General features: G+C 30.9%; 1 protein-coding gene across 3 annotated transcripts in view; it reads left to right on the plus strand.

Moving 5' to 3' along the window:
• Positions 1-11,668, plus strand: part of LOC114343772 (protein Teyrha-meyrha-like) — a 542,521-nt gene extending 530,853 nt beyond the window's left edge. For all 3 annotated transcript variants that reach the window (XM_050641314.1, XM_050641317.1, XM_050641316.1), the window contains one exon: positions 6,796-11,668. In XM_050641314.1, the coding sequence (XP_050497271.1) occupies positions 6,796-6,867 (72 nt within the window). In that variant the 3' untranslated portion in view covers positions 6,868-11,668. The remainder of the gene's footprint in view (positions 1-6,795) is intronic.
• Positions 11,669-13,850: the final 2,182 nt, after the last annotated feature.

The following is a 13,850-nucleotide window of genomic DNA, read 5'->3' on the forward strand; positions in this document are numbered from 1 at the left end:
TTTTTTTACTGCAAACTAAATGAGAGTTTTTAGATTTAGCAAAGGCATATGATATGGTACTTTTGAAAAAACTGTTTTAAACATTGAAGAAAATAGGTCTCAGTAGAGAGTATGTGGATGCTATCGCAAATATAATATACAAAAATTCAAGAAGTGTCGTTAAAGAAGGAAACTTTATATCTGAATCATTTCCAATAACAAAGGGGCTTAAACAAGGATGTTGTCTGTCTCCGATCTTATTTAAAATATACATATATTCAATCATCGTTATTAGAGCAGTGGAGGAAACAAGTATCCGGAATGGGAATAGACATAAGCGGTGGTAAATGTCTAACAACTTTGTTTTTCGCAGATGGTCAGGTAGTCGTAGCGAATGATGAGGAAGACATGGACTAAATGTTTAAACTAAAGAAAATGTGAAAAATGGAGCCTTAATATGAATATGTCAAAAACAGAATATCTTAAAATAGAGAATGATGAAGAAGATTCAAAGTTAGAAATCCAGATCCAGGAACATCTGATCAAATTTTGCAAAATTAAACTACACAGATACTATCCACCATCAACAGTTATTTCTTATCCAACAAACTAGTTTTGAATGAAGAGAAATCAAAGTATATGATTTTCACATCAAATAATTTATTAAATCATCAAGCCACTATACAAGCAGCAATAGATAAAACAGAATGCACGAAACTGCTGGGGGTCCTTTTAGATAGTAATTGTAAATGGTCAAACCACATTTCTAATTTGAAATCCAGATTAAGTAGCGCATGTATGCATTGAGAATTCTTTCACGTCTCTTTTAATACATCAATATTAAAAACAGTATACTTTGCCCATTTTTACTCAATAGCCAAATATGGCATTGAAGTCTGGGGTTGTACCTCTGAATTAGAGCAGATATTCGTACTTCAGAAAAGAGCTATTAGGATAATGTATAAAATGAAATTTAGAGATTCTTGTAGAGGCATCTTTAGACAAAACAATATTCTTACAATTCCTGGTCTGTATATATTTTCACGTATAATGTATTTTTACATTGCAAAATTTATGAATTTAATAAATTTCAATTTAACCATGTTTATTCAACAAGATTCAGAGACAATCACTTTATGCTTCCACAACATCGTACTGTTTTGTTGGAAGGTAGCACACATTATGCAGCCATAAGTTTCGTTAACAAATTGCCAATAGATATACGAATGAATTTACATCAGCCAAACTTTCGGAGGTGTGTACATCAATACATTTGTGAGCTAGAGCCATATTCTAAAAATAACTTTTAAGTAGGTATGTTTTATCATATTTATTAATTTATATACTTTTAACGATGTATGTCTGTAACTTTGACTTGTCTCATACATGTAATTTGACTTGACTTGACTTGCCTTGAAATTAGAACCACAAAAACATGTTAAGAATATAAATATCTCGGATCTATAATATCTCAAGTAGATCAAAAGAGACATCGAAAATAGAACGCAGCAGAGCAAAAAGCAGTAAATATTTTAAGCTCTCTACTATACTCTAAAGATATAAAACAAAAAACGAAATTGTCAATCTGTCGTACCTTGGTAGAACCTAATATAACTTATGGGGCAGAAGTTTGGCAGATCACGAAAAAAGATAGAAAAAGAATAGAAGTAGTGAAAATGGATTATCTAAGGAGAGTGTGTGGTATATCCAAAAAAAGATCACATCAGGAATGAAGATATTAAAAGGAGGACAAATACTGTTATTTCAGTGTAGATAGAATTGAAACGAGACAACTACTGTGATATGGTCACGTGAAACGAATGAATGCGAAAAGGACGAAGGACGGCGAGAGACGGTTCCCCAATAAGAAGAGACGATCAGTGGGAAGACCACGAAAAAGGTGGAATGACAACTTGTTGGAGGCACATTAAAAAACAGACAGAGTCATGTCTACACAAAAATAACAAGAAGAAGAAACGAATGAATGAAGATAGATGGGCAAAGAAAGCTTTAAATTACATACCACAACAATGAAGAAGAAGGGGAAGGCCCAGTTGCCTGGGAAAAAAATGTACGGCACATCATGAGAAATAGAGCCATCAAAGAAGACGAATGGATGGACAGAAAACGATGGTAGTCGAAATGCAAGAAGCGGCAGAGGCTGTAGAAACCTCGCTTATAGATAGATAGAAACTAGATTAAATAGTAGAAATTAAAAATAATATGTTACTACTGTCTACCAATTTATTACTTTTTAAATTCAACTACTACAAAAAATAGAAAATGTACAAGCCAAACCTTCAAAATACTCACATCCAATAAATTCTTGGTGAATCATAAGGTTGTACCTTTTTACAAAGTGTGACAAATCAAATCTCAAAGTAAAAAGGAAGTATGTACTTAAAAATCAATTAGTAACAAACCAGTCCCACCGTCTTTAACTAACGAACTAAAATAATAGTAGGTACAGTACTCCTGGTAGGCTGATGCTATTAGTACCGCCTTTATTATTTTTTCATCTATTACTACCAAGTTAGCAATGTAAATCTAATAGGATTTTAAACAACTATTGTTTATCTAAATATACGACAAAATAGGAGATAAAGTTGAAAAATTGCCATTGTAGGGCAAGCACCATTACTAAAATATGCATGCCAAATTAGTTTCTTTTCTGAGAAGTTACTCTATGTTACTTTTGAAGTATAGTCTCTTCTCCTTCTGGTGCTGAGCTTTTCTCAAACGCGTTTGTGTGTTTAAAATGGTCCAGTTGCGAATGTTTTTCAGCCAATGTATTTGTCGTCTACTAGGACTCATTCGATTTTACCCTTCATACTCAGCTGCAACAACTCATACTTATCATTGCTAAGTATGTGCCCCAAATACAAGGTGCTCCAAACCTCTGGTTTTCTTTGATTACGGCTAAACTATGAGATATACAAAAAATATTTATGACAAAACTAATGTGTATCAAAGACGTCTATAATTTAAAATTATTTTCGATTATACAGGGTGAGTCAGAACGACGGTATGAACCAAAGTTGGATTTTTTTAAATGGAACACCCTATATATTAAATCATTTTTGAATATACTATTTAAAAATATAAAAAATTTGTATAAGGTCTTATAGGCCTGAAGTTAATAATTTTTGAAATATTTACATTTTTATTGAGAAAAATGGTAATATTTATAGGGTTGTGGATTATGTTTCCAAGGTAATAAGAATTTAAGTAATAGGTCAAAGTTTTTATAATATAGTGTTATTTTTAAATAATTTAATCTTTTACTTTTAGCCATAAAATATACAGTGTTATCACTATTTGCAAATACAAAATTTTCTCATTTTTTTTAAATGGGACACCCTGTATATTAGTTTTGAATTTTTTAGTCAATATTACAACCTTTCTTTTTGTATAAGGTTGTATGTACCTAGCATGTTTAGTTTTGTAGATATTTAAAAAAAACTCTAGATATTACGTTTTTGCGGATTTTTTATTAAAAAATCTTTTGCAAAAAAATAATTATAATCTGGTTTTAGAAACATGCACTAAAATATCAAATATGAAAATAAAAACGTAATAAAAATTAAAATAAATCGTATGCTAGTACAATTCAATTGAATTTAATAACTTTCAATTATTTTACAAAAAATATTTTACTATACTAATGAATGCATAAATTAGTAACTAAATTAAATAAACAACCAAATTTTAAATCTACCCTAGTAATTTTTCTACCACAGCAACTTTCATATAGGTACCAAATTTATTGTGAAGTATATTGTATTTACAAGTAAGATCAGTTAATAATTTTTTAATTTACCTACATCTTGAGAACGTGTAAAGTATGCTTTGAAACAAATGAACGTTATAGAAGTATATTATTAAGAAGTAAATACTAGTATCTATGTACCTACTCGTGTCACAAAATCTGGTAATAATTTCTAATGGTTTCGCCCAAAACAAATGTCATATCCACCAATTGTTCGGTTGAAAAATTAAAATTTAAAATATAAAAAATTGTTACAAAAATTTCAACTACAAATGTATTACCACCTTTTGTGACACCAGTAAATACTATTTGTATTAATAAATAATTTGGCAGATACATTTAACATTCATTTGTTTCAAAGCATACTTTATATTATTACGTTTTCAAGATGTAAGTAAATTTAAAAGGTAAATTAAAAGTTTAACTGACCTTATATTAATCGTAAATACAATATATATAATATTAATAAGTAACAATTAATTTGGTACAGGAAAGTTGCTGTGGTAGAAAAATTACTAAGAAAGCTTTAAAATTTGGTTGTTTATTTAATTTAGTCAATAATTTATACATTCATAAGTATGGTAAAATATTTTTTGTAAAATAATTTAAACTTATTAAATTTAATTCAATTGAATTGTACTAGCATACGATTTATTTTAATCTTTAATTACGTTTTTATTTTCATATTTGATATTTTAGTGTATGTTTCTAAAACCAGATTATAATTATTTTTTTTTTGCAAAAAATTTTCTAATAAAAAATCCGCAAAAACGTAAAATCTATAGTTTTTTTTAAATATCTTCAAAACGAAACATGCTAGGTACATACAATCTTATACCAAAAGAAAGGTTGTAATAAGTGCGTTCGTGAGTACAGTTGACAAATTGTCGCCGACAATTTCTAACCTCACTTAATATAAATAATACCGTTAATAGATAAATATACAAGGTATATTTACTTTTAATTAATATTAATAACTAATTATTAAATTATACTAGGTAAATATACCTTGTATATTTATCTACCATTAACGCGTGACCCGTCAAAATAGCCCGGTCAAAACAGCCCCGTCAAAAAAGCCCCGTCAAAATAGCCCCAACACAAAATAGCCTCGACAAAATAGCCCGCAAACAAAATAGCCCCGACAAAATAGATCGCACACAAAATAGCCCCGGTCAAAACAGCCCCGGCTAAAATAGCCCCGGCTAAAACAGCCTCTTATAAACAATTACATAATTATTTATACAAGGTGTCCAAAAATTTTTTTAATTTAAATTATGTGACAAAAAGGAAGAATGTATTTAATTTATTTAATTTAAAATGCATTTTACTGTTGCCCGAAAACAGAAAAAAAAGTTTATCATCATAAATTAACATTGATTTTCGCTTAACTTAAATGTTCAAACTTCCAAGAGGGAGGAAAGACAGGACTCGAGTTCTCTGAAAAGACAATTTTTATTTAATGTGGTTAAGATAAACATCTGAATAGAGGATAATTACCATTTCCGAAAAAATGTATTTTGAAGGAATTATTTTATGATGAATTCTGAAGGGTGTTTTTTTTTTCGGGGCTATTTTGGCGGGGCTATTTTGTCGGGGCTATTTTGTCAGCGGGCTATTATTCCGCGGCTATTTTGTCTGCAGGCTATTTTGTCGGAGCTATTTTATGTGCGGGATATTATGTCGGGGCTATTTTGTCGGAGCTTTTTTGACGGGGCTATTTTGACGGGGTACCCTATTAACGATATTATTTATATCATTTTAAAGTGCGCATGCGTTTTGCTGCTAATTTGTCGCCTACTAGTCGTCGACAGCCACCCGCGAACGCACTTATTATTTACTACAAAATGCAAAACTAATATACAGGGTGTCCCATTCAAAAAAAAGGAGAAAATTTTGTATTTGCAAATAGTGATCACACTGTATATTTTATGGCTAAAAGTAAGACATATTAAATTATTTAAAAATAACACTATATTATAAAAACTTTGACCTATCACTTAAATTCTTATTACCTTGGAAACATAATCCACAACCCTATAAATATTACCATTTTTCTCAATAAAAATGTAAATATTTCGAAAATTATTAACTTTAGGCCTATAAGACCTTATACAAATTTTTCATATTTTTAAATAATATATTCAAAACAGATTTAATATATAGGGTGTTCCATTTAAAAAAATGCAACTTTGGTTTATACCGTCGTTCTGACTCACCCTGTATAATCGAAAATAATTTTAAATTATAGACGTCTTTGATACACATTAGTTTTGTCATAAACATTTTTTGTATATCTCATAGTTTAGCTGTAATCAAAGAAAACCAGAGGTTTGGAGCACCCTGTATGCTAGTTTTCTCCTTTTAATGGTGGTCAAAAGGTATTTGTCTCTTCCTATTCTATGCAACACCATTTCGTTCGTAATAAATATGATCCGTCCATGTATTCTCAAAATTTTCCTAAAAAGCCACATCTCAAAAGCTTCTAGCTTTCTCATTAAGTCAACATTAACAGTCCAAGCTTCGACACCATAAAAAAAAATAAAGTGGATATAAAGTTTTACCATCTGATATTGGATTTGCAGATTGAGTCCTTGGTTGCTCAGAAATTTCCTCATCGTCCAAAAGCCTGCTTTTGATTGCTCGATTCTTAATCGAATTTCTGATTTCGGATTTAGATCTTCCGTAATCCAGTCTCCTAACTATTTCATTTTGTGCACTTATTCAATATCTTCATTTTTTTCTGGATCCTTGTTAAGACTTTACACCTCTTACTGATAAATATTATGGTTGTTGTTTTCTTTATGTTTATTGTTAAACCGAACTGTTCCCAGTATCACAAATTGTGTTTAGTAGCGTCTTCAGGTCTTTCTAAGTTTCAGCGACAATGACTGTAGAGTATATATTAAATAGTAATGGTGAAAATACACAGCCCTGTCTCACTTCTCTACTTATTTGTTGCGCTTACTTTTTGTGTGTTATCAAACATAAGAAATACTTTAAGTATAGAAAATAGCAATCTAATCAAACTCATTTTATATTTTCAGGGTAGCAAAAAGGTGTGTCCTCAGTGTAGTATGATAACATCTCCCACTGATCTCCGAAGGATATTCATGTAAAATAACTAAATTTAGATTTAATACAGATTGTGTAAATTCTCTAAACATAAGCAAGAACGGCGGCACTTAAACTGTTCTACAGGGTGTTTTTAAATATCTTATTGTTTTTAACGATCTGAGGTTTTCTATTTGCACAATTCTGTCTTAAATTTAGTAGAAAATTATTTTCGAAACTAACTTTATAACGTAGTTACAAGGAATTAAACTAATATAAGAACAAAACAGCAAATTTATGATTCAAAAATGAGCTAAACTAAACCTACAACAAAAAATTCAAATAATACTGCAGTTAACATTCTGTGGAATTGTAGATATTCGACATCAAAAAATCATTGCTTTAATTTGTGAGTTATTCGTAATTATTTGAACCAAGCATTAATTGCAACAACAATTAGATAACATTTTCATAGGTTGGCCATGAAATTATTAAATCAAAAGTAATTTTTAGAAAAACAATTTTCATGATAATTTAGACTCATCCTGAAACACCTAAATAGTTAAGATTGTTCTTTGTTGTTTTATTCCACCTAAGTCAGTATCCCTCGTAGTAATATGCCGATTCTCATTGAGAATTAGGTACACTTAATTTACTTTCTTCATTTACAGTAGTTTTTGTTTGATCAAATTTCTTGCAATCTACATCTCCAGTCCATTGGAACCATTCTAGTAAACTTTGAAAAGCCCCTCTTTTTGTTTGTCGTCTATCAAGGAATTTCTGATGATACATTCTTTTTGATAGAAGCGCATTTTTATACACTCTTCTAGCATAAAAACTATATCAATCAGTTCCTTGTTAGAAAAATAATCTAATATAAAAGTTTTAACAAGTTTAGTGTCAAAGTCACAGCCAAGTGTGTGTTTTTATTAATGTTTTCCACACCAACAATTTTAGCTACTTAGGTATTTTGATATCGTATCCAATATTAACAAATTATAGATCAGTTTAGATTATTATGTCTTTTTTTTCTAAAAATTATTTTTCTTCTTCTTCCCCTTTATAAGCAATTCTGCTTGTTCATTGGGGGGTTCATGCTTCTATGGAAGGTTGTCAGTCCATCTTTTGCGCGGTCGGCCAATACTTCTTCTACCGATTGGTGATTTATCTCTTGCTATTTTGACCACACGTGTCTCACTCATTCTGGTTATGTGATTATTCCATTCTTTTTTCTATTTAGTGTCCATTCGTTTATACACTGTACGTTACATTATTTTCTAATGTCTTCACTCCTCTTTCGATCTCTCAGTGTATTTCCTGGAATTCTTCTCAGTACTCTCATTTCTGCCGTTTCCAGTAGTCTTTGTGTTGTCGCTTTTTCGGCAGATCCGGATTTAAGGCAGTGGGGGCCCCTGGGCAAAATTGGTGTGGGGCCCTACCTCCTACAATTAAAAAATTGTTGTTGTAACTATGGTATGTAGCTAACTACAGGGTTTTCTCGTTTAGAAATTTAAAAAAATGTTGATCTACTTTTACAAATATATTTTTAAATAATAAAAAATACAAGAACTGTAATTTGTTTTTTGTTACAGTAAAACATTAAAAATAAAACGTAGTAAAATATATGGTTAATCCCGGGTACTTTTCGAGATTTTTTCATTGAGAATTCTTTAATTATGTCGGACATGTTTGGTTGCTTTAGGACATCGTATTCAATGCCCATTATAGAGAGATGATTCAAACGCTCTTGGCCCATCATAGACCGAAGTCGATTTTTAATTAACTTAAATTTTGAGAATAACCTCCCTCTACTGCATTTAGTTAGCATCAGAACTATACAAACGAAGTGTCACCACAACATTTGGAAACGTATCATTCACATTCTTTTAGCAGTCGGTACATTTGAAGTTCTTTATTTATAATATTGATGAGCTGATTTCCTCTTTAAATGAATTGAAAAAATTCTACAAATTGTACCAATTCAAAATTTAGGTTTTCATCTAAATCATTGCTATCAATGTCGGTAAGCTTGAGTTTCATTGGAAGTTAAATTTTCCAAATAATGTAAAAATCCAAAATTGGAATGAATGGCCTCACATGCAGAAAGCCTCCGACTTAAAGAGGAAATGAAGTGAACTATAACAGCGATTAAATTTTGAATTATAAATTTCTCTGATGTTGCCATTTCAGTCTCTGAAATATTAGAACTAATTAAAAGAATATAAATTCTTTAAGTGATCTAAGTGCCGCCACTCCTGAATTAAGATCAATATTTGGATCTTGGAGAATACGACTTGTGCTGTTTGTCCTCTTTAAGATTTCATTCCAAAATATTGCAAATATTCTTGTTTCCAGTAAACACATTCGATTATACAAACCATTTGCATCGTTACGAGTTTCAAATTGTTGCTCATCGTCTTACGAAATTTTGGATAATGCTTCTTTGATCTGATTATAACCTTCAACTAGTTCTTTTTCGGCGTCACTTCTAGATGACAATCTAGTAGTAGGTATTTACTAGGACGGTTTTAAACATTGGATTAACAAGTTGTATCTATATGTAGACGAAAAATACATATAATTCATAATATAGTCCATCCAGGAAATCAAAGAATGCTATGGCAGCAGGACAACACTCAGCTGCAGCTTTTGCAACTAAATTTAGAGAGTGGGCGGCACACGAAATCCACAACGGCAATATACTTATGTTATGTAATTCCAGCCTAACACCATTGTATTTTCCACTCATGACTGACGGGTTGTCCTTGGACCGTCCCCTGCAGATTCTCAAATTGATATCATCTTCTTGCAAGAATGCCATTAGAAAATTAAATATATCTTCTGCTTTATAATGACCGTGACTTAGCAAAGATACATTTTCAACAGGAGAGAAACCTTCCATGTAACGAAATAACACAGTTAATTGATTGACAAAAATTATTCTATGTGAATAATGTGCTGATATTTTTAAGTTTGGGACTTTGTGGGGGCCCCAGAATGTGGGGGCCCCGGGCAGCTGCCCAGCCTACCCCCTTAAATGCGGCCCTGTGTATCGGGTCTTGTTTCTGATGCATATTTCATTATTGGTATTACACTGGCTTTATAAATTCTTGACTTCATCTCAGTGTTAATATGTCGGTTTCGCCATATAGTGTTATTAAGGCATCCTTCCAGTCTATTTGCTTTTTGTACTTGATTTAAAAAAATTATTTTTGATTTAATATTCTCATGGTCCACCTATAAGATTTCAAATAAATTGTTGCTGCAATTAATGTTTCACTCAAATAGTCAGAAAATACTCATTCCAAGTTTTGATCAACCCTGTATACCAAAATTAAATATATCGATATTTTAATAGTTTTGGACACTAGTAGACTATATTAAAAATTGTTTGAATAAGAGTAGATTTTTTTATGTCAAATCTCTCCAATTCTACAGGATGTATTGCTATGAAATTAATGAAAAAAACGTAATTATTTTTTAAACTACCTGGTACAACATTGTAAAACCTTATATTAAAAAAACAAGAACATCGAGCCGAATTCAAAAATATATAGGGTGTTTCATTAAAAAAAAATAAGCCGTCAATACAATAATCCATGCTCCAAATTTTACCTTAACAATTTTTATCGTATCTCGTATCACTTACAACAAATAAGTAATTGGTGTTCCTGAACTAATGCCGCACCCTGTATAAACACAGGAATTCTCGAACTCAATAATTCAGAAGTTTATCAAGTGTTTAAGTATCTAGTCTTGGCTGCTTACGATAAGATCGTAAAAAGTCTTAATGAATAAAACTTGCATAATACCTACTATACGTATTATGCAAAAACATACGTTTAATTATGGTCATTATGATGCAAGTATGACGGCTACGACATGAGCCGCGAAGCGTCGAGTGTTGTATAGAATACGAGCACCATAATGACAATTAAATGCAAGTTGTATTTTGATTTTGATGCAGTTCATATTGAAATCATAGATTTGTGAAACGCCCACTTTGATATAATACGTTATACTGAACTGCCAACGCTTTTATCACTATACGTTCTTGTACTACTTAATTATCAAATATTATATTTTTCATAGTAGTAATGTGTAGGTACCTATAAAGTAAGTTTCGAAAGGTTTTCTGAGATTGAAAACGTTGAAATATTGAAAGCACCGTACTTATACTAAATAAATGCACTATTACTGATAACCATAGCTTAGCTACCCAAACAACATGTATTCATAAACTAAGAAACGTACGACACAGTTACTGTTTGACGCAAAAAAATACAATTTTTAAAGTTCTTTATTTTTTAACATAAATTTAAAAATACCTAGTATGTTTATACCTGATATCTTCATAATACCGGGTGTCCACTTACATTTTCCCCCATTTTAACTGCCTATAACTTCTAAACGGCTTAAGATAGAAATATGCGGTTTTCGATGAAATGTTTTATTTTAGTAAAAGTTTTGTCTGAATGAATTGAATTTTTTATATCGCTTTCAAATACGAAAAGAAAAATGGCGGATTTTTGAAAAAAACGTTGTTGACTTTTTTTTAATGCAACACCCAGTATATTTTTTCGTAAATTAAAACCAAGGTCATTCACCTATCCAGCGATATAAAGTTTTTCACAATCGGTTGTCAAATCACTGAGTAATTAATTTTTAAAATGGGCGGTGCAACGTGGATATCACATACCTAAATAACATAACTAAACAAAATGATATTATGTTATGTCATGAAGAGAAGTATCCATATTACTCAAATGTGGTCTCGAGGTAACCAGTTAAAAAAAACTCGAAGAGGTACCACAAGGTTATTTATTATTGTTAAAAATCATAAAAGGACGCGTTTCGGCTTTTACAAGCCATCATCAGCTTAAATACAGGACATAGAAAACAACGGACTGACCTACAATGTAAAAATATCCAACATTACACATAAGAATGAAGCAAATGGTGACAACGCCCACCTCAGTTAAGGACCTTACCAGAAAACAGGAAGGAGGAAGAATCAGCTAGTTTACACTATACAGTGTGTTAATTTTAAAACTTACAATGGCTATATCTCACGAACAAAAGCTGAAAACGAAAAATGCTTGAAACTGTTTCTAGGACAGTAAGGGAGAACTAACATGACATGAAAGAGAACTCACCCCCATCAACCCCCTAGGCCCCATCCACCACAACCAAAAAAGTTTAAATTGCAAACCCCTACTTGTGATACATCATTGAAAAGGCTATAAAAAATGCTATCCAATGGTATAAATAATAATTATACAGGGTGAAGCAATAATTGTGAAACTTTGGCTTAAATGAAAAATTTAATGAAGTTTTGTTGAACTAAAAATTTGATAAAAATGTCAATTAAGTAAATGTTCAAAGTGGGTTCCGTTGTTTTGTAAACAATAATACAGTCTATTTTCAAATTCTGCGCGAAATTTGACAAATGTTTTTCTAGTAATAGGGCGACATGCTTGAGTAATTATTTCTCGCAATTTCCCAAGTGACGCAAGTTAAGTTTTATAAACAACTGATTTAAGGCAAAAATGGCAAATTAAGTTTTATTTAACAAAAAAAAGTACGAGCGGACACTTACCATTTAAAATAATAGTCCGGGAGATAGCATTACAAATACAAAAGTCATAGTAAGCCAGCTGATATTAACACCCTGTATAATTATTATTTATACCATTGGATAGTACTTTTTATAGTAGGATAGCATATTACTTTTTTCTATGGGGTTACCCTAAATCAGTTGTTTATAAAACTCAACTTGCTTCACTTGGGGAATTGCGAGAAAGAATTACTCAAGCATGTCGCCCTATTACTAGAACATTTGCTAAATTTCGTGCACAATTTGAAAATAGGCTGTATTATTGTTTACCAAACAACGGAATTTACATTAAGTATTTACTTAATTGACATTTTTAATAAATTTATAATTCAACAAAACCTTATTAAATTTTTCATTTAAGCCAAAGTTTCACAATTATTGCTTCACCCTGTATAATTATTATTTATACCATTGAATAGCATTTTTATAGCCTTTTCAACGATGTATCACAAGTAGGGGTTTGCAATTTAAACTTTTTTGGTTGTGATGGGTGGGGCCTAGGGGGTTGATGGGGGTGAGTTCTCTTTCATGTCATTTTAGTTCCCCCCTACTATCCTAGAAACGGTTTCAAGCATTTTTCGATATCAGCTTTTGTTCGTGAGATATAGCCATTGTAAGTTTTAAAATTGACACACTGTATAGTATAGTATACTATTTATAGTATAGTATAGTATAGTATACTATTTATAGTATACTATACTATATAATGTAAACTAGCTGATTCTTCCTCCTTCCTGTTTTCTGGTAAGTTCTTTAACTGAGGTGGGCGTTGTCACCACTTGCTTTATTCTCATGTGTAATGTTGGATATTTTTACATTGTAGGTCAGTCCGTTGTTTTCTATGTCCTGTATTTAAGCTGATGATGGCTTGTAAAAGCCGAAACGCGTCCTTTTATGATTTTTAACAATAATAAATAACCTTGTGGTAGCTCTTCGAGTTTTTTTGTAACTGATTATGTTATGTGATTTCCACATTGCATCTTTCATTTTAAAAATTATTTGCTCAGTCATTTGACAACCGATTTAAAAAAATTTAATATCGCTGGATAGGTAAAGGACCGTTTTTTCAAGCTAAAAAAAATATACTGGGTGTTTCAATAAAAAAAAGTCAACAACGTTTTTGTTTTACAAAAATCGCGACATAAAAAATGGTAATTTTCCTAAAAACTTGAAAAAACGATAATTTCCCAATCCAACTATATAAATTTTTTTAAAATCGGTGGTCAAATGACTGAGCAATTAATTTTTAAAATGAGAGATGCAATGTAGAAATCACATATCGTAATATCAATTTGCTTAGTTATGTTATTTAGGTATGTGATATCCACGTTGCACCTCTTATTTTAAAAATTAATTACTCAGTGATTTAACAACCGATTTTGAAAAACTTTATATCGCTGGATAGGTGAATGACCTTTCTTTCAATTTACA

This window comes from Diabrotica virgifera, chromosome 10 (genome assembly GCF_917563875.1).
Source record: "Diabrotica virgifera virgifera chromosome 10, PGI_DIABVI_V3a".
In the NCBI taxonomy this organism is placed as follows: Eukaryota; Metazoa; Arthropoda; class Insecta; order Coleoptera; family Chrysomelidae; genus Diabrotica; species Diabrotica virgifera.